Source organism: Lynx canadensis, chromosome B3 (assembly GCF_007474595.2).
Source record: "Lynx canadensis isolate LIC74 chromosome B3, mLynCan4.pri.v2, whole genome shotgun sequence".
Taxonomy (NCBI): domain Eukaryota; kingdom Metazoa; phylum Chordata; class Mammalia; order Carnivora; family Felidae; genus Lynx; species Lynx canadensis.
Window position 1 is genome coordinate 4813732 of NC_044308.2, and position 23503 is coordinate 4837234.

The 23503-nt window shown below is 46.1% G+C and overlaps 1 protein-coding gene across 1 annotated transcript in view; it reads left to right on the top strand.

Moving 5' to 3' along the window:
• IQGAP1 (IQ motif containing GTPase activating protein 1) overlaps positions 1-23503 on the top strand; it is a 103378-nt gene that overhangs the window by 67560 nt on the left and 12315 nt on the right. Inside the window, exons 16-33 of the mRNA XM_030317324.2 lie at positions 2800-2890; positions 3072-3239; positions 3957-4099; positions 8804-8974; positions 9668-9751; positions 9846-9917; positions 10012-10081; positions 10452-10660; positions 12162-12317; positions 12542-12705; positions 13666-13890; positions 17189-17329; positions 17420-17504; positions 18598-18830; positions 19437-19569; positions 20592-20694; positions 21426-21561; positions 21959-22046. Of these exons, the coding sequence (XP_030173184.1) occupies positions 2800-2890; positions 3072-3239; positions 3957-4099; positions 8804-8974; positions 9668-9751; positions 9846-9917; positions 10012-10081; positions 10452-10660; positions 12162-12317; positions 12542-12705; positions 13666-13890; positions 17189-17329; positions 17420-17504; positions 18598-18830; positions 19437-19569; positions 20592-20694; positions 21426-21561; positions 21959-22046 (2472 nt within the window). The remainder of the gene's footprint in view (positions 1-2799; positions 2891-3071; positions 3240-3956; positions 4100-8803; positions 8975-9667; positions 9752-9845; positions 9918-10011; positions 10082-10451; positions 10661-12161; positions 12318-12541; positions 12706-13665; positions 13891-17188; positions 17330-17419; positions 17505-18597; positions 18831-19436; positions 19570-20591; positions 20695-21425; positions 21562-21958; positions 22047-23503) is intronic.

Genomic DNA, 23503 nt, shown 5'->3' on the forward strand with positions numbered 1-23503 from the left:
CCCGGACCGCGAGATCGTGACCTGGCTGAAGTCGGACGCCTAACCGACTGTGCCACCCAGGCGCCCCAATATTCGTTCATAATTTAATAATATTTTATCTGTCGTCACACATGCAAATCATGCCCCATGTAACAGGAGAGACTTAAGGGGTAAGAAGTGCCCTATGGAGGTGTGTGAGTTTGTGCTGTGCACACACACACAGAATGGCCACTCTTTGCCCCTTCTCCCTTTCCTTTCCCCATATTTACCTACAATCATTGCCCACTCTTTTTGGTTCTTATTTCTGGTTTCTGTCTCTTTACCTCTTCTGAATGCAGCCAGTGTGCAAGTGTCAGCCTTGTTAAGGGGCAGAATTTCAGTATATTTTATGTAGCATTTTCACATTAAGTCTTTTATCTCGGTATTCTCCACGGTATCTAGCCTAGAGTTTTAACTCTCTGCTCAATGATTTGTGTTAATCTTGGGTGGTCTCTTTAGAGTGTGTGGGGGCATCTGGGTTTTTTGTCATCTTATTTGATCTGATGGGAGCTGAGAGAACCTGTCCTTTCCTTACACTGGGATGAGGTGGTGTGTGTCTCTTTCCTCCTTCAGTCTGGTGACGGCCATTCCTACACCATCTTTCCCTGCCACACCCGACACACCCATCTGTTCCCTTCTCTCGCTTCCGCTTCCGCTTCTCTCGCCAGCCCGCCCCCTTCTTAGGGGAGCGTGCATGTGTTTGTTTTGATTGTTTTGCCTTAGTCTGCCTGGGGCAGAGAAGGCACAACTCGGAATGGTCAGAATTCTTGGTAAGCTGGGCCTTTCTCTGAATGCAGGGAACATTGTGCCAAACCTCCCAGCTCTGTGTACAGTAGATTTCTGCTCAGGGGTATCTGATGTGCGATTAACCTAAAAGTGAACCAAAAAGGACCTGGTTCTGTGGGAATACTTTTGTTTTTATGTGCGACGACTTTCAGGCTACCTCTTCTGGAGATTACGCCTCCAGCCCTCTGGTGTGTGGTTTCTCAGTTTACGTTGTCACAGACCTGGAGCTGACTCACCATATTGTCTCCCGTTGAAACTATTGCTTAGCATTTCCAGTATTTATTGATATGATTTTAGGGGGATCGTGTATGGCCGTTTTGTTTTCAGTACCAGAAAGTGACTAGTGGTAGGAACGTACTAACTTCTGAAGCTCTTAGGTGATATGTTCATGCATTCTATTTGTCCATGTACTCATTTCCTTTCCCCAGTGTCAGTTTCTTAAAATTGGGACAGCGCCTCTTAAGATTCTAAGCCCAGCATTTACCTTAATTTGCTTAAATGACCTTTCTTCCTAAAACTCTGCATTTGAAAGGAATACATTACAGCTTTCAACATCCCATGGCTTCCTTTGGCTTTCTCCTGTCACCAAGGTGCTTTGGCCACTGCCTCCGCTCTGCTGATTGCAACATTGTGTCTCTCTCCACAATAATGTGGGAGGAAAGGGAAGCTTCCTCTGAGGTTTTGCTAGACTGTTGGGCCTCCTGAGGACACTGAAAAGGTCTGTTTTGCCCTGCTTCCTCTGGCAGCGTAATTGTAGTTCCTGCTCCCAGTTGTCTCATTGGTGCCTTGGCAGGTTATATTTACACCAAGCGCTTAGAATGGAGTTTTGATCTGCTATTTACCCCAAATGCTGTTAGCTCAAGCCTGAGAAACAGTTAATTTTATTGGATCTGCCAGGATCACCTCAAACATGACTCTCGCAGCCTGGCCACTTCAAAACCTGAAGTGTCTTGCCTTTTCTGGAGAAGACTGCTGTATTAATCTTCAGTATTGGTGCTATCTATTAAGACTTTTGGAGACATTAACAAACAGAGGACCCTCACTGTTGGGAGACGGTTGAAACTTCTGTAACCTCAGTATGACCACTGAAATCTAAGTTGGTATCAGAGGTTTCCAGTTCTGACTCTGACACTGACACAGGTGGATATGGTAGAATCTGTCCCCTCACAGCAGTGAGTACCTGGGGCTAATCCCTAGTGACTTGCCCAAGTCACAGAGTGTTAGCCAGATTCTTGGAAATTAGAAGATACTGGAGGATATTTCTGCCAATCCAAGTCTGTTTGACATGTCTTTCAGCGCAAACGATCGCCAATAAGCTACTTAAAAAAAAATGTCTAAGACTTACTTAGAAAGAGGGAAGCAAGCCACCGGTTTTATTTCCTATCAATCCCCAGTATTCAACCTGGACTGCACTGTGGACCAGTGAGACTTTTGTTGGCCATGCCGAGCAAACTAATCACTGTTTATTATGTTTCTGTGTGGAAATGTGTTTTTAAGTTTCCAACAACTGACGTAACGTTCAAGGTTTAGAATATAAGCTGGGGATAAGTTTAGATTGCCTGTAATGACTCCTGGCTTTACCTGTGGTGAAGTCTGGCAATCTTAAAAACAGCAGTCATAGAGAATATTAACTTCCTTTCAATATTGATGTCAAAGGGGCCTTCTAAAAAAGTACCACATGTTCCTATTCGTGCCGTGGCCCTCGTCGCACTAACGAAGTCCCAGGTCCCTTCCCAGTTTGGTCCTTTGCCGCTCCTAGCTGCTCGTGACTTCCTGAGCCCCTTGCATCCATGTTCATGTAATCCGTCCCCTGTATCTGAGGCATGTCTCATAAGCTTTGACCAGGTTTCGATGCCCAGCCTCTTCCAGTTGGCCGTTCGATATGTCTTGTATGTTTGGAACTTCTTCTGCCTCTAATTGAGTCTCAGAAGTCCGCTTGATCTCTTGTACCCTAATGTCATGACTCTGATATTGTTTTGCTTTAATGGTGTGTAGGAAACCCAGGATGAGTCAGCGGTGTTATGGTTGGATGAGATTCAAGGTGGAATCTGGCAGTCCAACAAAGACACCCAGGAAGCACAGAGGTGTACGTATGGGTGTTTTATTTCTGTTTCTGTGGCGGGGTGGGGGGTGGGGGGTGGTGCGGTGTCCCCCCTTCCAGCTTGATAGAGAGCCGGAGCGGGGCAGGGGACAGTCTGCCATGGTGACGTAGTGTGCGCATTTAGACACTTCTGAACTATTCTTGTGACCCTTCTCTTCTGGGATAGTTGCCCTCGGAATCTATGCCATCAATGAGGCGGTGGACAGTGGTGATGTTGGCAAAACACTGAGCGCCCTTCGTTCCCCTGATGTCGGCTTGTATGGAGTCATCCCTGAGTGTGGTGACACTTACCAGAGTGACCTTGCTGAGGCCAAGAAGAAAAAACTGGCAGCAGGTGAGTTATTGGGAAAGAAATCTGTGCCCTGAAAGGAAGAGCTCGAATCTCTGGGGGCAACTGTAGGGAAAGGTGTCTTAGTCCAGAAGCTTGGAAGGTAGGCTTGTTTTAAAGTCCCTGAGGAGGTAATGTCTCTATTTAAAAAACAAAAAAACACCCCCTCCCCTGCAAAGGCAGCTGTGTTAAAAAGGTCAGTTTCTGAAAAGGCAAGCAAGAAGGATCAAAATATTTGACTAGTTGTCTTTCATAGGGTGTCATTAGTTCTGATTACCTAATCCAATAGATGCTAGTTAAAAGTAGTTAATCTTCAGAAGGAGGGGGAATAAAGGTAAGATTTTTCATCCCATTGCATGGCCTTTTTTTTTTTATTAACTGGAGAGGCTGAATGGTTGCAAATCTTTTCATCAGATTAGTTTTCTGACGTGCCAACTTCTCACATGCAGGCTTTAGAAGGAATAAAGTTAGTCAAGGTTAGTTCCACAATTGGACTTCGTATTTTCTTTTTATGACGTTGAAATGAGTGAGCTGAGACATTACAAAGCCATCATTTTGGAGGGACTCAGGATGCCCCTTTACTCTTAGAGATATAAGAAACAGGGTTTTGGAATGGTTCTATTTAGACTGTTAATGCAGCCAGAATAACCCTGCTGTTTTAGACGTAGGAGTGTGGGAAGTGTGGCTCTGGGTTTCTTTTATCTGTCCTTTATTTTCTGTCAGGAGATAACAACAGCAAATGGGTGAAGCATTGGGTGAAGGGTGGATACTATTACTACCACAACCTGGAGACCCAGGAAGGAGGATGGGAGGAACCCCCAGACTTCGTGCAGAACTCAATGCAGCTTTCTCGGGAGGAGATCCAGGTAGGTCACATTTCTTCCCAAGAGAAGAAGCTGAGAGAACGTGTTCTAGAGCGAATATTAGTGAGGAGGATGGGGCCTGTGGTTAGAAGCCCTAGACTGAAATTAAGGCTGTGGAATGAACTATTTGGAGTAGTTTTGTTTTTTTTTTTTTTTTCTAGTGGTTGGGAATGACTAAAGACCTAAATTAGTAAGACCTCTGAATTGTAGAATTAAGTCAGATAAATTGTGTGCTCACTAAAGAAAACTTGGATGATCAGGGGAAAAAAAAAATGAATAGCTGCTCTGACTCCTCATTAAATGCAGTAAATTTTTTTTATTATTAAAAAAAATTTTTTTTAATATTTGTTTATTTTTGAGAAAGAGAGAGCATGAGCAGGAGAGGAGCATAGAGAGAGGGAGATGTGGAATCTGAAGCAGGCTCCAGGCTCTGAGCTGTCAGCACAGAGCCTGACGCAGGATTCGAGCTCAAGAATTGCGAGATCATGACCTGAGCCAAAGTTGGAGGTTTAACCGACTGAGCCATCCAGGCACTCCGTCTACTTCTAGTCTTTAAAGTGAGCCGATGGGGCGTCTGGGTGGCTCAGTCGGTTGAGCGTCTGGCCTTGGCTTGGGTCATGATCTCACGGTTCATGGGTTTGAGCCCCTCATCGGGCTCTGTGCTGGCAGCTCAGAGCCTGGAGCCTGCTTTGGGTTCTGTGCCTCCCTGTCTCTCTGCCCCTCCTCTGCTCATGCTCTGTCTCTCTCTCAAAAATAAATAAACATTAAAAATTATTAAAGTGAGCCGCTAAGTTTGTGGTGCTTGTGTGTAGGAGCCACGTATCTTGTCCTTGATGAGCTGTTGAGCACTTGTGACATTACTTGGTTCTGACCTCATGCTCATTAAATTGGAATTGTCTAACGAACATTAGAGAGGACAAGGTATTGAAGGGAGATGTTCTGAGCTCCTATAGGTCATAGTTAGACATATTTTCCCCTCCTCCTTATTTGATTATTTTCTTTTACAGACTTAAATTTTTTTTTTTTAATGTCTACCCCCAACATGGGGCTCGAATTCACGATCTCAAAATCAAGAGTCAGACGCTGTACTGACTGAGCTAGCCAGGCACCCTGATACACTTATTAACAGGCACAAAGATTCCTGGAGAGAGAGGATGGTAAAGGCCATCTGTTTCTGTTGGGCAGTATTTCCCAGGTCCTGTGTAGAATAACTAGTATATCTACATGTGTAAAAAGCAAAATGGTCCTGTTATTCAGAACGCCTGTCAGAAGGATGAGTTTCTGTCTTGTGTTTGAAGTTCTCCTCTTACCTCCCTGATGTTTGACCTTTTCTGTTAATGATTTCACCGTGATGGAATGTAATGAAATCCCTTGAACTCTGTGTCAAGTGGGATATAAAGTTGTATCAGAGACTGTCCCTTCCTGATGTTCCCAGTGTGTGCACACAGCTGGGAACTGAGTACTGACTGCAGGGGGAGGCAGACAGACGTGGATGCTCTAAAAACAGTAACATAGAGGCTACATAAAGAAGCAGTTAATTATGCTCTGGACAAAGAAGGCACAGATAACATTTCAGCGGGTGCAGAAAAGAGGAAAGGACTGTGTGGGGAAAGGCATCGAGAACCGGAGGAACATGGGCCATTTTACAGGAGGATGAGTGGTCCTCGTCCCGTTAAGCAGCCTGTGGCCAGGGTGGGGGTGCAGGTCAGGTCAAGTTTCAAAGCCCTAACGTGTTGTGTTAAGGAGGCCAGACTGCATCTTAACTTTCTTTGAGTCATGTGGCTTTGATTATTATATATATTGTTGTTATATATATATAATCATATTACATATGATTATATTGTATTATCATTAACCTCCACAGAGACACGCCTATGTAGTGTTTTGTAGATGGACCTAACTAGAATTTTAAACCAGGAGGGATGTTGCTTCACTTTAGTGCATGACCTAGCCTCCCTAAAAAAAACCCCAAAACATAGTGACCATCAAATTGGATTCTCCCGCTCTCCATTTCCTGCACTTTCAGTGAATCTGGTTTCTTTTCTAAAGCTTATTGTTCATCCTGTCCCTGATTTCATTCTCCCCGTTCCTCACACACCTTGTACTCCCTTCTCCTCTCTCAGTTCTGATTATTCTGACATGTAACCTGGATCTGTGCTTTTCTGAATTCAGTGTGTGTGAGTGAGAGAGGGAGAGACGGGCGGGAATTCCCCAGGGATCTTGGGTAAAGTGGAGACCGATTCTGTGGGTGTGAGATGAGGCCTGAGAATCTGCATTTCTGACCAACTCCCAGTGATGTTGATGCCATTGGTCCAGGGGTATGCTTCTAAGTAGGAGCCCGCATACATAATCGTGGCGTTTTCACTGTAAAACAAAACAAAACAAAACCACAATATTTTTAAAGCCTATGGAATATTCCTGATTTGGCCTTGCCTATAAATGTTTCATGTTTCTTCTTGCTGAATGCCTTCCGACTGAAGGTCATTCTGCCTCTCGCTAATTCATTCTCCATTACCATTCACTTCTTTGCTCACAGCAATACGGTTTCCTGTCCAGCTTTTACTTTAGTAAAAGCTTTAGAGCATATCGATAACCTTTTCGTTGCCGAGTTCAGTTAGGAGCTGTCCTCGTATTTGACCTCTTACTCCGTTCTCTTCCTTGAACTCACAACCCCCTGGGCTTCTTCACTACGCTTCTGTTCTGCTTCTCCCACTTCTGAGGGCCCGTCTTCATCTCCCTTGCTGCTGCCTTTTCTGTCCCTCCACTTGAATCACATCCGAATTCCACTGGCTTCCTTCTCTTCATCTGCGTGTTCTTCCTCAATGGCCTCATTCGAGCCCGTGGCTCCAGCTCTCTCCATTGTGCTTGTGAACCCCAGGTCTTGTACTTCCAGACTGCAGTCCTCACCGCCTGCTCTACCTTTCCATTTCCAATCCAGAAGTCCAGCAGACGCCTCTAACATAGTCTCACAGAAAAACAGGCTGAAATGGTAAATAAAGGTATATTTTAGGGGTACCTGGCTGGCTCAGTTGGAAGAGTGTGTGACTCTTGATCTCCGGGTTGTGAGTTTGAGCCCTGCGTTGGGTGTAGAGGTTACTTAAAAATAAAAAAATCTTTAATGTTTATTTTTAAAAATTTTTTTGAGAGAGAAAGAATGAGCAGGGGAGGCACAGAGAAGAGGGGGACAGAGGATCCCCAGTGGGCTCTGTGCTGACAGCAGACAGCCTGCTGCAGGGCTTGAACTCACGAACCATGAGATCATGACCTGAGCCAAAGTCAGACGCTCAACTGACAGAGCCACTCGGGTGCCCCCAAAATAAAAAATCTTTTAAAAAAAAACAAAAACCAAAAAGTGTTTTTTTCTCACATAAAATAATTCTGGAGTCAGGTAGTGCAGCAAAGGTGTGGCGACTCCAGCATGCCGTCTGTTCCCAGGGTCTGTCTTTCTCTTCTGTCATTCTCAGCACGTGGTTTCCACTCTCAAGGACCCTGTCATCTGGAATGATGGCTTGGAGCTCCAGCCATCCAGTTACCAGTTCAGGCAGGAAGTAGGAAGGGAGAGAGAGCAAAAAAGGCCTGATGCCAGCTGTCTGTCTCTCTCTCTCTCCCTCTCTCTTTTTTTTAATGCTTACTTTTGAGAGAGCGAGCAAGCACAAGCAGGGGAGGGGCAGAGAGAGAGGGGAACACAGAATTCGAAGCAGGCTCCAGGCTCCGAGCTGTCAGCACAGAGCCCGACGCGGGGCTCCAACTCACGGACTGCCAGGTCATGACCTGAGCCGAAGTTAGACGCTTAACTGGCTGAGCCATCGAGGTGCCCCTCTCTGTCTCTGTCTTAAGGAACTTTTCCAAAGGTCTTCACAGACTACTGCCAACACCACATGCACTGCCTACACCCCCAGCTCGTGTAGTCTTTTAGCTGCACATGTCGTTGGCCAGAGAAAACATGCCGAGGCTCTAAGATCAAGGAGAAGGGGAACGTGGATTAGGCAGGTCACCAGGTGTCCTCATCGTTCCTGCTGCTGCTGCCCCCACTCAGAGCCGGGCCACCTCTCACTTGCATCGCAGCAGCAGTGTCCTCAGTCACCCGCCCACGCGGCCCTGCCAGCTCCTCTGATAACAGTGCTGCTTGTCTAAAAATAAGTCTGATGGGGGCGCCAGGCTGGCTCAGTCGGAAGAGCACGCGGCTCTTTATCTGGGGGTCATGAGTTTGAGCCCCACATTGGGTGTAGAGTTTACTGAAATAAATATTTTTCACAAGTCTGATGGCTTTATTCCTCTTTTGAAAGTTTGCTGGTTCTCTGCTTATGGTCACAGTCCATACACTCCAGGCTACCTTTCTAGACCATTTGCAATCCGGGCATTCCCCTGGTGTCCTTCCTCTGCTGTGGCATTCCAGGGGCCTCTGGGACTTGGTACCCAGCCCTGTGTTAGCACCTGCACTCCGTCCTCTTGTTAGCAAGCACAGTTCCCGGCAGTCAGTGCTGGGTGGGTGAGTGAGTGAAGGAGATCACATAGGAGGAAGCAAGATCATATGTTTGTGACTTTTATTTTTTGGATGGGAGAACAACTCGGCCTTTCGTTCCCACTGCCACTTAAAGATCTAGGACAGACTTAGAAAGCCGTGAGGGTTGGCGTGTATGCTGTGGATGAGAGTTTGTGTCCATTTTCTCCTATGTATGTCTTCCCCTGTGACCAAATGTTTTTCAGAGCTCCATCTCTGGGGTGACTGCTGCATACAACCGAGAACAGCTTTGGCTAGCCAACGAAGGCTTGATCACCAAGCTGCAGGCTTGTTGCCGCGGGTACTTGGTTCGACAGGAATTCCGATCCAGGATGAATTTCCTGAAGAAACAAATCCCTGCCATCACCTGCATTCAGGTATCCCAGCGTCTGTTATACAGATGGCAAGTGGGCTTCTAGAGCAGGGGTAATGAGTGGTCAGCTCTTGAGATCAAGTGGGCTTTTTGCCCCCTGACCTCTTCTTGGTCTCTCCCTTTTTTGACAAGTATTTTCTCTTTGTTACTGCTACAGTCAGAACGTTCGGAACTTGCTGGGTGGTTTTAGGGGTGAGCGGTCCAGTCCAAAAGCCGTTCTTGGGCACCTCATTATCTTCTAACACTGTTCCTTTGTGTGAGATTTGAGTATTGAGCAAAACAGCTGTGGTTTTACTGCAGTGACAGGGCAGCATGGTGTCCTGGGAAGAATTCGGAATTACGAGTTAAGGCCCCAGCATTTCCGGTAGTGGTGAACCCTGCTAAGTTTATTTCCTTGTCCGTAGATGGAAATACTAAAACTTCTCTTCCTCACCTGATTTGTTGTAAAGAGCCAGTATGGGGACCTGTGGGGGTGCCCTTCAAAGGTGTGAAGTGCTGCACTAACGTTAGGAGCGTGGAAGTTAGCGTGCTGTCCCGGCGGAGGCACGACCCACACCCTCATTCCCCAGCACTGGAGGGCGTGGGCCTTTTTAAAGCTTCATTGTGAATCGCACACGGGTAGTCTATCAAGATGAGATTTTAACATCCTCTGATTCTTGGGAAGTAATATGTCAACTGTAATGTTTGATGGTTTCAGTCGCAGTGGAGGGGATACAAGCAGAAGAAGGCGTACCAAGATCGCTTAGCTTACCTGCGTGCCCACAAAGATGAAGTTGTAAAGGTATGGTAGCCCGACAGGGATTCTCAGTGTGGGGCATGAGTGATATGTGTTGAGAAGAAGGACTGTTCTCATTTCCAGGATCTCTTTTCCACAGATTCAGTCCCTGGCAAGGATGCACCAGGCCAGAAAGCGCTATAGAGATCGCCTGCAGTATTTCCAAGACCACGTGAGTACCCTCGGTGTGAGGACCGGTAGAATTAGTTTTGCTGTATTGTTGGTGGACAATCGAACAAAGGAATTTCTTCTTCTTTGTTCCTTAGATAAATGACATTATCAAAATCCAGGCTTTTATTCGGGCAAACAAAGCTCGTGATGACTACAAGACTCTCAGTGAGTAACTGTGCTCAGCAGACAAGAGTTGAGGCAGTGGTTGAGAGCCATCGGGTTCTGGGTATTCTCCGCGGATCTCTTTTCTGGTCTTACAGGCAAGGCTTGGGGGTGGGGTGCTGCTTGTGACGTAAGCCCCTTTGCTAACCCCGTGGCTTGATGTTTTGTTGCTTGCTGTGTCAGCCTCTGTCATGGCGTAGCGGTAGCATGACCAAGAACACTGTACTTGCTGACTGTCCTTGCACATCTCACAAATAAATAACTTAAGTGTGAATAGAGTTGTTTTTTCCAAACAATGCTGACATTTCCTCAAGATTTAGAACTTTTGCTGGTAAATCTATCCCGTGTCTGACACATATTTTCTTTCTGTCAGTCAATGCTGAGGATCCTCCTATGATTGTGGTCCGAAAATTTGTGCACCTGCTTGACCAAAGTGACCAGGATTTCCAGGAGGAGCTCGATCTGATGAAGATGCGAGAAGAGGTCATTACCCTCATTCGTTCTAACCAGCAGCTGGAGAATGACCTCAATCTCATGGATATCAAAATCGGGCTGCTCGTGAAGAATAAAATCACACTGCAGGTAGGCCCAGTGCCATCCATGGCCTTGCCCCCCCCTGCCTCCCGCATTCTGACCTGCAGAAGGGTGGGCGCTGGCTTTCTTCTCAGCTAATGCCATACATTCTTTAAAGTTACATGAGAAATGAAATAATTCTTTAGCAGAATTTAAATAGAGAAAAGAAGATAAAAACCATCCCATGATTCCACCACCCAGTAATCATTTTGTATCCTACATTTTCACTTAATATTAGAGCATAAGGTGCTTCCCATGTGATAAGTAGTCATAAATAATTTTTTAATGTTTATTTAAAATAATTTTTTTAATGTTTATTTTTGAGGGAGAGAGAGAGAGAGAGAGACAGGGAGAGGGAAAGAGCGTGAGTGGGGGAGGGTCAGAGAGCCAGAGACACAGAATCTGAAACAGGCTCCAGGATCTGAGCTGTCAGCACAGAGCCCGACATGGGGCTCGAACTCCAGAACTGTGAGATCTATGACCTGAGCCAAAGTTAGACGGTTAACAAACTGAGCCACCTGGGTGCCCTTAAAATGTTTTATTTTTGAGAGAGAGGGAGAGAGCGAGTGAAGGAGTGGCAATGAGTGAGGGGGCAGAGGAGCCAAAGTGGGCTCTGTGCTGACAGCAGCAAGCCCAGTGTGGGGCACAAACTCACAAACTGTGAGATCATGACCTAAGTCAAAGTCAGATGCTCAACTAACTGAGCCACCCAAGCGCCCCATCATAAATATTTTTAATGGCAACAGCTATTTAACATTTAGGTTGTTTTTCTAGTTTGTAGTACAAATAACCTTACAGTTAATGTCTCCGTGAATATGTAGCTTTTATGGTATTTAATGCTTTCCTTTAAGGTAGATTTCCAGAGGGGCGCCTGGGTGGCTCAGTCGGTTAAGCATCCAACTTCAGCTCAGGTCATGATCTTATGGCTCATGGGTTTGAGTCCCAGGTTGGGCTCTGTGTGACAGCTCAGAGCCTGAAGCCTGCTTTTGATTCTGTCTCCCCTTCTCTCGCTGCCCCCCCCCCCCCGCCCCAGCTCATGCTCTGTTTCTCTCTCCTTCAAAATTAAAAATAAACATAAAAAAAAAAAAAAATTCCCAGATGTTGTGTTTCCTGAGCCAGTGGATATTTTTATGGCTCAGGTTCTTTTCTTTTCTCTTCTTTTCTTTTCTTTTCTCTTCTTTTCTTTTCTTTTCTTTTCTTTTCTTTTCTTTTCTTTTCTTTCTTTTCTTTTCTTTTCAAGATTTTAAGTAATCTCCACACCCAACATGGGGCTTGAACTCACGATCCCAAGAACAAGAGTCGCAGGCTCTACTGACTGAGCCTTCCAGGTGCCCCTATGGTGTAGGTTAATAGGGAGGTGGAGGTAGGAGTAGATTGACTGGTGTGATGAAAGCAGGGTACAGTGTCGTGATTCTAAAATAGTTGATGGCATCTGCCAAGGCAGCAGACCTTCCTGCAAGTGTTTTGGGGGCTTTAGTTTTTTGATTTACATGTATGTTTTTGTTTACAGGATGTGGTTTCCCACAGTAAAAAACTTACTAAAAAAAATAAAGAGCAGTTATCTGATATGATGATGCTAAATAAGCAGAAGGGAGGTCTCAAGGCTTTGAGCAAGGAGAAGAGAGAGAAACTGGAAGCTTATCAACATCTGTTTTATTTATTACAGGTGAGTGGTTCCTGGAGTTGGTATTGTAGGCTTTGGCTTACTTTCCCACAAGAAAACCTTAGCCATAAATCTCAGAGTATTTCTCATTTCCACTGAGGGGTGAGCAAAAGGCTGTCTTCTTTGTTCCTTATGCACACTCTAAACCTTTAAGTTTAAAAGAACATGAATATTTGTGTCAGCCTTTATATTATCTAGAGATTACTTATCTCTTGGTTTTATTTCAGACCAACCCCACCTATTTGGCGAAGCTAATCTTTCAGATGCCCCAGAATAAGTCCACCAAGTTCATGGACTCTGTAATCTTCACCCTGTACAACTATGCGTCCAACCAGCGAGAGGAGTACCTGCTCTTACGGCTCTTTAAGACAGCCCTCCAGGAGGAGATCAAGTATGAACAGACTGCTGCTGGGCATGGAACCCTGTCCCACTGCCATCCACACTCATACTTTGGGATTCAGGCCTCCCCGTACCTTTGCTTTGAACTCAGTTAACATTATGATCTGTGTGAAATACTCCAGAGAAGCTCCCCCCGACCCCCGCTTTTTTTAAAAGTTTATTTTGAGAAAGAAAGAGTGTGAGCAGAAGGGCAGAGAGAGAGAGGGAGAGAGGATCCCAAGCAGGCTCCGTGCTGTCAGCACATAGCCTGATGTAGAGTTTCAACTCACAAACCATGAGATCGTGACCTGAGCCGAAACCCAGAGTAAGAGGCAGATGCTTAACCAACAGAGCCACCCAGGCGCCTCAAGAAGGTTCTACTTTTTAAGTCACTAATATAAAGTGTTGCTGCTTTGAGGAAGTGGTAGAATAAGAGATTTGCTAAAGCGATTTTAGGAAGATTCTATATTAAAAAAATTTTTTTTAATGTTTATTTTTGAGAGAGAGAGAGAAACAGTGCAAGTGGGGAAGGGGCAGACAGAGAGGGAGACACAGAATCCTACGTAGGCTCCAGGCTCTGAGTTGTCAGCATGGAGCCCAGTGTGGGGCTCAATCCCATGAACCATGAGATCATGACCTGAGCCGAAGTCAGATGCTCAACTGACTGAGCCACCTGGGCACCCCGGATGATTTTATATTAAGATATGATTTTTTAAAAGCTGATCCGAACATGAAGATTTCACATTTTTATCTAAAAAAGTACCCGTTCATGTTCCCATGATTGAGTTTGCAAGCAGCAGGCTGTCCTGGGTTTAGGTCAGTGTCAGTAAATGTTTCTAGAGAAAGAGCACATACCTCTTTCCTTCCAACTATTTCTTTTTCTAGGAGATGGGGTCTCTAAGTAGGAGCTCGATCTTTACATTGATAAAGTCTGTGATTATTTTAAAATGAATTTGTATTTGATGTTTTATAGGTCAAAAGTAGATCAGATTCAGGAGATCGTGACAGGAAATCCTACAGTTATTAAGATGGTTGTGAGTTTCAACAGAGGTGCCCGGGGCCAGAACGCCCTACGACAGATCTTGGCCCCTGTTGTGAAGGAGATTATGGATGACAAATCTCTCAACATCAAAACTGACCCTGTGGATATATACAAATCTTGGGTTAATCAGATGGAGTCTCAGACAGGAGAGGCAAGGTATGGTAACCATAACACCTTTTTCTTTTGTTTCCATTATTTTGTTTTTTTAAGCAGCTAACTTTTGATTTATAAACTGATAATTATTCAAGTACTTTTTCCCTAGAAACTTCTTAAAATGTTGACCTCATAATTGATTCACTTATTTGGCAAATATTTACTGAGTGCTTGCTATGTGCCAGGCACTGTGTTAGACATACACACAATAATGGATGAAACAGGCAAGCTCTCTGCCCTCTGTTCATTGTTATTGTGTGGGAGAGACAGGTACCTAGAAATGAAATCACAAATTGAGAGTTTTACATTACATTCAACTATAATGGAGGGTACAAGACAGAGCTAACTTGGGTAGAGTGGTTGGGGAAAGCCTCTCTGAGAAGGTGAAATTTCACTTAGCTCAGGCCTAAAGGTTAAGATCGTGTCAGTCTTGCCGAGAGCTGGCTGCAGAGTATTCACGTCTGAACGCTCTGAGGTGGAAGGAGCTTGGGGGTCTGGGACCTGAAGGGACACTGGCCGGACTAGAGATGCAGTCAGATGGGACGCCTTATCTGAGGGAGATCAGTGGGTCTGGTTAAAGTGGGGGAGCTTGGCGTGGGGCTGCCTTGGAGTACTGGGAGTGGGCTGAACTAGCTATGTCAACGTAACTCAGGGGACTTCTCTGCTGGGGCAGTAGTTTGACCACCAACAGCAATGCCTCCAAAGAAAGGTGTGCCAGTAGAATGTGGGTAATGCTGGAAAAGTACAGTTCAGAGAGGCAGCATGTTTCTGGTTTTATCTGGTTTGGGTGAGCAGTTTGGTCCAGGGTGCTTCTTCCTGGTGGTCGTGGAGTCAGGTTAGATCGTGTGCAAAGATCTCTGGAGCTTAGGAGTGGCTGTCTGTATCCTCGCTATCCGGAGTGTGGTCTGTGGACCAGAAACCGGAAAGCACCTATGGCTCTCTCTCAGCACACTGTTTAGTTCAGCCGGTGTTTTTCCTAGCCAGACTTCCTCAGTGAGGGGAGCAGTGTGTCGATTATATCCTGGCCCAGGCTCCTTCCCTTCTTGGACTGATCTGTACACTGGCACCAGCTCGCACTTTGAATGGTGTTGCTCGGTATGCCACTACTTTCCGGGGACCTGGCCCCCAGGCTAAGAGGAAGGTGCACTCTGGATAGAGAACTGAACGCTTTGCTGACTCCGAGAAAGGGCTTATCCCCTATTGGGATCATTTGGCACCTGATCTGTGTCTCAGTACTGTGCCAGTCTGTCACCAGGAGGCAAGTTATTGCTAGGTGTGATGAAAAGTCCATTTGTGTTTGGCCCTGTGCACCTGAGGCTCAAATCTTGGAATGTGGTTGGCCGACCGTAGGGCTGGACTGGGAAGCTTTGCCTGCCGCTCGGGCCACCCCTAGAGGACAGGCCACCTCTAGAGGACACCCCGTGGACACTGGCTTGGGGGTACTGAGCTACCCCTTCTCACAGTGCAGGAGGCAGTCCATTTCAGGTCAGAGCTCCACGAGGCATGTCTGAGGGTTTTTCCCTTGTGAGTACCTGGGAGAAACTGGTGTCTTATTTTGTTTTTCCAAAAATGGAAATTGATTTCAACATATTTTTGTGCTGCTGCTAACTGGGGGGTATAAAGGTGCAGTGGGAGCCCGTCCTGTCTGCAGGTCTCATGGATCCTTGAGCTTCGGCCAAATATGTAGCAGGCTGGGACCTTGCCTCTCTTGGGAGTGTTCGCGTCTGAAATCTCAGAAATTTAATATTCTCTTCTCTGCCCACACTCACTGTGTTGAGCACCTTTATTCCGTTTGCTCATTACTACATTTTATAAATGTCATCTGCACATAAAGTTACAAATTTTACTGATATAAAAGATGTATAGAACATATAATTTACAAATAATAAAACCTACGATACTCATATAAATTCCACATAGCCAGTTGTTTCAAACACAGTGTTTTTTATTGATTTTTGCTCAATTCTTTTGTTGGTAGTCTATTTATATTTGTAATTCAGCCACAATTTGACAAATGGTGTTGTATCCCTATATGCTTGTATCGGTTTGTTATTGCTCCTGTGACAAATTCCTACAAACTTAGTGGCTTAAAATGACAGAAATGTATTCATCCCTAGTGGTTCTGGAGACCAGAAATCCAAAATCCATATCTGTGGGCTGAAAGCAGGGTGTCGGCAGGGGTGTGCTCCCCCTGGCCGCTCTGGTGGGAAATCCGTTTCCTGTCTCTTCAGTTTCCAGTGGCTGTTGCCATCCTTGACTTGTGGCCGGACGGATCGCTGTGGTCTACCCCTGCGGTCACGTGGCCTCCTCTTCTGTGTGTACCAAATCTGCCCCTGCCTCTCTCTTGTTAGGACACTTGGGATTGGATATAGACCACCCATATAATCCAGGACAATCGTTACTACCCTTTGACCTCACTGACGGCACCGGGACCTTGACTCCCACATTTCATTCTTTTGTCTTTCAGCCCTCCTGTCCTTCCCAGTTAAGCCTAGCACGTCTATTTTCCTGCCGCTTTGTTCGGACTCGGTGCCCTCCCCTGAGGGATCTTGTCAGTTCCTCAGGCTCCAGTTCCTATATGTAACTGTCACTTCCTTCACCAGTACCTAGGACGTCACCAGGTGCCACTGGTTGTGTCTCCCTAGTATCTCTCATATCTGTTCCCTTGGTCTGCACTGCTGCCTCCTTGCTCATGACCTCATGATTTCTTGATCGGGCTGTGGCACTAACCCATCTCTTTCATCAGTGGCTGTCCATCTTTAATTCATTCTTCACGGTGGGTCAGAGAAATCTTCCTCAAATTCAGATCGCCTGTCTTTCAATGGCCCTCGGTGACTTCTAGGAAAGTGCAGACCTCTTAGTGTTATGTATATTATGTACAGCGCCCTCCACAACCTGGACTCTCTTCACCTGCTCACTTCTCCTTCTCTTCCTTTGCTTTGCATTTGATCTTCTTTCCTGGAAGACAAGTTTTTCTCCCGTTTTCCTGAGTTCAGGTGTCCCTTCCTGTTGGTGTGTGTGTCCCACCAAACTAAGAGACTCGGGAAGCTGTCGTGTCTCATACCCTTTTTTTTTTTTTTTTTTTTTTACCCTAAGGGCATATCATAGTGCATGGCACATAGTTCTAGACACTCAGTTCACGGCTAGGACCTGGGTTCAAATTCTGGCCCCACTATTTATCAGCTCTATGAGCATGAGCAGCTTCACCTGATCTCTCTGGGTCTATGAAAGACACAGTCCTGCCTCAGGCTGTTCCTGGCTGTTGGTCTAATGCATTTGGGGATGATTTTTGCTTTCCTAGCAAACTACCCTATGATGTGACCCCTGAGCAGGCTTTGGCTCACGAAGAGGTCAAGACACGGCTAGACAACTCCATCAGGAACATGCGGGCGGTGACGGACAAGTTCCTCTCAGCCATCATTAGCTCTGTGGACAAAATCCCGTGAGTGCCATCAGTTCTGACCCACATAGGTCCCGTGTTACTGCCCTTCTGCTCCCCAGCTGCTCTCATTAAGTTTTGTCCATCCCACAGTTACGGCATGCGCTTCATTGCCAAGGTGCTGAAGGACTCGTTACATGAGAAGTTCCCAGATGCCGGTGAGGATGAGCTGCTGAAGGTAAGAACCTGAACGCTGGCACCGTCCTTGCCCGTTCAGGAGTCCTTTGAGGTAAAAGTTAGAAAACGAGGCCCAACCTTAGACCTTCAGGAAGTGCGCGAGCATAGTTTCTGGCAATAGCTCGCCATCGGTTGTGAGCTGTTGAAAGTAATTGTAAATAGTAAATGATACCTCTCTCAGTACCTGTAGAGTTGCTTTATTGTTTGGCACATAGACCTCAAGCAAGTAGACAAGGTGGATTTTCCTGTCTTCAGATCAATTTCTCCAAGTCCTGTCTTTTCGCTGAAGAGTTGCTCCCTCTGCTGGTAGCTGGGTGAATGGCAGCAAGCACCATGGTTTCTGCTAAGGCTGTTACTGATAACTCTTTCTTACTTGGCTGTGCTCCTCCTTCCCCACCTCCCCCCACCTTAATCTGAACGCTTTTTTCTTCTCTCTCCTAGTTCTGTGCTTTCCTACAGTGAGGCCTCGATTCTAGACTTTCTATTCAGGTGAATTAAAATTTTTTTTTCTTTGAATGAAACTCCAGGGGAAGTGCTGTGACTGTCCTTGAATCCTTCTGTGGAGGAGATGTGTGTTGAGTGACTTTAATTTCAGAGGCATGAACTTGTCCACCATTGAAGTCTGCAGCATGAGGCTGATGGGGTTGGGCAGACTGCACTGTGCTCACTGGGTCGTTAGCTACGTCTGTCAGTTTCTCTGAACGAAAGCCCGTCTACGTGAAAATAAGCAGTAGTGCACGTGGGTGACAGCATCCTGTTTGCTGCCATGATATGTGAACAAAGGATATCCTAAATCCCTTAGCAATAGACTTTAAGTCTGTCGTTTTTACCTTCTGAGTCTGTTCTTTCGTTGTAGTGATTGTCAGCTCTGTCCTTATTTTCTTTTTCTCTGCATCCAACCAAGGGATGTTCGGTTGTTTTAGGTTCAGACCTTGAAAGAAAGTGTGTGTGCGTGCATGCGTGTGCGTGTGTGCATAGTGTTTATTTTTCCTTACAGGACTGCCTTTTCTGGTTTTCTTTGCTAGCAAAATCATTTGTGCCTTACTGGGTGGAGTGGTTTTTAACACCCGTCTTTCTTCTCCGTCTGTTCCCAGATTATTGGTAACTTGCTTTACTATCGATACATGAATCCAGCCATTGTTGCTCCTGATGCCTTTGACATCATTGACCTGTCGGCAGGAGGCCAGCTTACCACAGACCAACGCCGGAACCTTGGCTCCATTGCAAAGATGCTCCAGCACGCGGCGTCCAATAAGATGTTTCTGGGAGATAATGCTCACTTAAGCATCATTAATGAGTATCTCTCCCAGTCCTACCAGAAATTCAGGTAGGGGGAAAGGAACAGGGTACTTGAAAGGTCCCGTGGGCATGTTTCTCTCTGTGAGTGTCCGGACAAGATTAAATACCAGAACTTAACTTCCCTGGGACTCTGCCATATCGAGGGATACATGTTTGATGTGCTCAGAGCCCTTGGAGGTGATGAAGAGGGTTTTGAGCCGTTAAAATGTATTCCGCTGACATAGACTGCACTTAACATAAAAGCAGTAAATCCTCATTTGGCAAGGGTTACTTTGCACTCAGAGAAGAATCAGAGAGTGCCTTTAGTATTTGTAAGTTAAACAGCCAGTTGTGAGTTCAGGGCATCGTCTCAGAGATAAAGCTGGTTTGCCTAACAGCTTGGGTGTTTTCAAACTGCTTTAAATTATGGTTGAGCGGTTCTTGTGGGTGGAATTAAATTGGGTGGAGGGAGAAGTTGTTAAAACCACCCGCCCCAAGGCTGTGAAGCGGAGCGGACGTGTGCAAGCTTCTCTACAGTCCTCGGCCTTGACTGGCTTCTCTTTGAACTCGTCGTTGTAAAGATTTGTGGGATGTCCTCTCGCCAGCTTCTCACGTATGCGTCACTCGGGGGTCTGCCTCTCGCGTTTATTTTCAGACGGTTTTTCCAAACTGCTTGTGATGTCCCAGAGCTTCAGGATAAGTTTAATGTGGATGAATATTCTGATTTAGTCACCGTCACCAAACCAGTGATCTACATTTCCATTGGTGAAATCATCAACACCCACACTGTAAGTATTTTTTCTTTAATTACTTAATTTCATCGCTCTGTCCTTAATTTTAATTGTCTTCCCTAGATGCTGCTTACCATCTCTGGAGAGCCAGATAACTCGCCTTCCTTTGATCTTACTGACTTCACATCTTCCTTGTTTCTCTTTTCTTTGCATACTAACTGTATCTACTGAGTGTCTCAAAGTGGCCCCAGGCCCCCTGCATCAGAGTCATCTGGGCTGATGGTCACAAATGGAGTTCCTGGTCCCCACCGCAGGCCTGCTGAAGCAGTCCCCACGGGTGGGCTCCAGAGTCTCCATTGTGAGCGCCGATCTAGGGACTTGATAAAAAACTGTGTTCACTGTTCCTTTGGTTTATCCTGGCCCTCTGTGTTATTTTTCTAACATCTAAAATACCCACTTTTTCCTCTGCGTCCCTTAGGTGCTCCTTTTATTCCCCCCAGATTTTTATAATTCATTCCTTTCCCCATTGAGAGTATATAGAACAGGAAATGAGAAAATACATAAAATGTAAAGGAAATTTCAGGTGATATCCCTGGGGCGTCCCCGAGGGTGATAGCGTCTTGAAGGCTTTGCTTGAGTGTCTGTGAGATGATGATGACATTGATCTGATGCACTTTTCTCTGAATTAAGAGATACTGTCTGCTGGACACATTAAGTGTGTGAATGGGAGTCATTTGCACTGGCTGTACGGTACATTGATGCCTTTGGATATTAAAGTCGATGGGGTTTGTTACTCTCCTCCTGTGCAGGGTACATTTAAGTCCCTTCTATCCACAAGGTTAAGAGAGTGCCAGTATTTCCTTTCCATGCATTATCCATAAGTCATTCAGCAGAGGCCCGTGTGATGCTTTATATGTTATAGTTTACTTGGGTTAGTTTGCTGAGGATTGGCCTGTCAGTTCTTTGAATGTGGGAGCTTTGTTTTCTGACCCCTTCTGTGCTGTTTGGCATTGTTGGTGAGGCTGAGGGCTGAGGGGCTGATGTTGTAAATGGACTTGACTCCTGGGTGTTCCACACAGCTCCTGTTAGACCATCAGGACGCCATTGCTCCAGAGCACAACGACCCGATCCATGAGCTGCTGGATGACCTGGGCGAGGTGCCCACCATCGAGTCCCTGATAGGTAAAGCTCTGACCTAACTGCCCAGAAGGTGACAGGGAGGGTGACGGAGGGGTACTGTGTTTGCCACCTCGTCCGTTTCTGTACTGTTCCTGCCCCGAATGTACATTCAGGAAGAAAACAGATATGATCGATCCCTGTCTTTGAGGAACTGAAGTCTAGTGGAAGAGAGAATTTTAAATGTATATATTATACACATAATCCTATAATTATAAGTCCTATAAAGGAAATGAGCAGAATATTTTGAGAGGGAATTACCATATTATAATTACTGAAATGAGGGGCGCCTGGGTGGCTCAGTCGGTTAAGCCTCTGACTTTGGCTCAGGTCATGATCTCGCGGTTTGCGGGTTCAGGCCCCACATCGGGCCCTGTGCTGACGGCTCAGAGCCTGGAGGCTCCTTCGGATTCTGTGTCTCCCTCTCTCTGCCCCTCCCCACTCACTCTCTGTCTCTCTCTCCTTCAAAAATAAATAAACATCAAAAAAAAATTTTTTTTTAAATAATAATTACGATTTGTCAAATATTTTTGAAATTATTTTATTAGGGATCCTTTGCTTTTATCATTTGGCATACGTTTCCTTTTATTTTTCAAAGGTATCCTTGCCACAGTATACGTGTTGGCTTATTCAAGTATCTTCTTAGACCCACATTCTCTTTTGTTTGTATTCATGTCTCCTCTCCACTATCTCCTCCTTTGTTATACTGATCCTCTCTGCTCCCCGCAAAACCACAGGAGAGAGCGCTGGCAATTTAAATGACCCCAATAAAGAGGTGCTGGCCAAGACAGAAGTGTCTCTTACGCTGACCAACAAGTTTGATGTGCCTGGGGATGAGAATGCAGAAATGGACGCTCGGACTATCCTGCTGAAGTGAGTACTGGAAGTGGGAAGAATGAGGTAGATACGATGCGGTGATCCCTTGACCTTGCCCTGGTGAACATGTCCGCTTGCTCATACCGGAGACCATCGTCTTGGCCTTTTAAGCCTGTAATTCTGGTCGCTTTATCTATTATACATGGCACAGGACTTACCTGCCTCATTTCCTCAGTAGTAAGACGCTGAAGTGAAATTTATACCTTCGAAATCCTGACCCTGGTACCCACGCCATCATTGTCACATAGATAAGCCTGAGGCCTCGGGTGCCTTGTGTTCACGGCGGCCCAGCGGGACCTGTCTGAGGTGGTGTGTGTGCTGCCGCTGCTCAGGGCCGTTGGAGAGGAAGTAGGACATTTGGTGACGTTTCAACCCTTCCCCCGTCTCCTTTCAGCACGAAACGTTTAATTGTGGACGTCATCCGGTTCCAGCCAGGCGAGACCTTGACTGAAATCCTAGAAACCCCAGCCACCACCGAACAGGTAAAACTTAGGGGTTTCACATACGACGACAAGGCACACAGATGCTCCCGTGACGGGTGCGTGCCAGGGTTGAGGAGGGGGGGGGAGCCAGGGGCTGGCAACGCGGGGCTGGACTGGAGGGCGGTGGTGGTGTGGGCCTGCTGAGAAAGTCGTTGGCTCCTAAACTGGCACGCAGATGCTCTGAGGGCATGAGGCTCGTGGCATGTATGTGCGGCCTTGTGTGTGGCTTTGTGTTTTAATTTAACTGAGGCTGAGTCAGTGAGTCTGCCTAGTAATCAAGTGAATGTTACATCCTTAGAATTTTGTTAAGTGCCTTAGTAGATAAAGTACAGAATGTGGTTCTTAAACTCAGTGAACTCATGATCTACTTGGGGAAATGTGGTGTATATACCTGAAATAATTAGAAAACTATTAAAAATTGACTGTGCTGTTGGCTATAAAAATGGCAGAAATTGAGGAAAGTGGCCAGTGAGGAGTGAGCCGTGAGGAAGAAGGGAAACTGGAGCCACACTTGGGAGGCGTGGATAGGATCTGGGTGTGCACGTAAGAGAAGAGGCATCTTGGGCCAGGGAGTCCACACAAACAGAGGCACGATGTGACCTGACGGACAGGATGGGACCAGACCGACTTATCTAGAGTGCAGGTGTGGGTGAGGGTGAGTGGTGAGGAGTAAGACATGAGAACAAACCGTGTAGAGCCCGTGTTTGTCACTGGAGAGGCACGGAGTAGAGAGCTTTTGTCGCTCTGGGACCATTTGATACTGATCACTTAGGCAGTGCTAGCCAAGCAGACAGGACTTGAGTAATCTAGGTCCGGGATGGACTCCCAGGCCCACGTGGTCGGGGGAGGGGGGCGGATGGCTCGGCATCGGGAGGGGATGATGGGGCACTTCGTGTTTAAGACCCCTCTTTTGTGTTTGTAAGATGCGACAAGTCAAGCCATTTGTTTCAAATTTTGAGCATATGAATTCTTTTTGATAAACGACAGTTTACTCAGAAGCCCAAATATAAAGTAGGAAAAATTGGAGCTACTCAGCACCAGGAATAGGGCTGGGGCTCTGGGTTCCTGCGGGAATCCCTTAAAGCTGCACATAGGACTGTTTGAAAACCATTGTTTTTAATGAAGTCTCAGCTTTTTGATGCCGTGATTGATTACTGACTAGCTGTGTGTGAGGGGCAATAAAGAATCATAACCAACACCTGCACCTTGTTTAAGCTGGAAGGAAGTTTCAAGTAGGGAAGGTGGAACCAGCCTTCAATGAGAGCCTACTGGTAGTTTGGTGGTTTCACCTGGGTTCTTTCATTTACTCCTCCCACTGTCCCTGTGAGGTGAGTCTTTTCATCCTTATCTTACAGAAGAGGCTAAGACCCTTGAGGTCACATAACTTGTCCAAGATTGTCTGCTTGTGGTGGTGGAACCAGTTTGGATCAGCTTCTTTCTGACGCCAGGGTTTATGT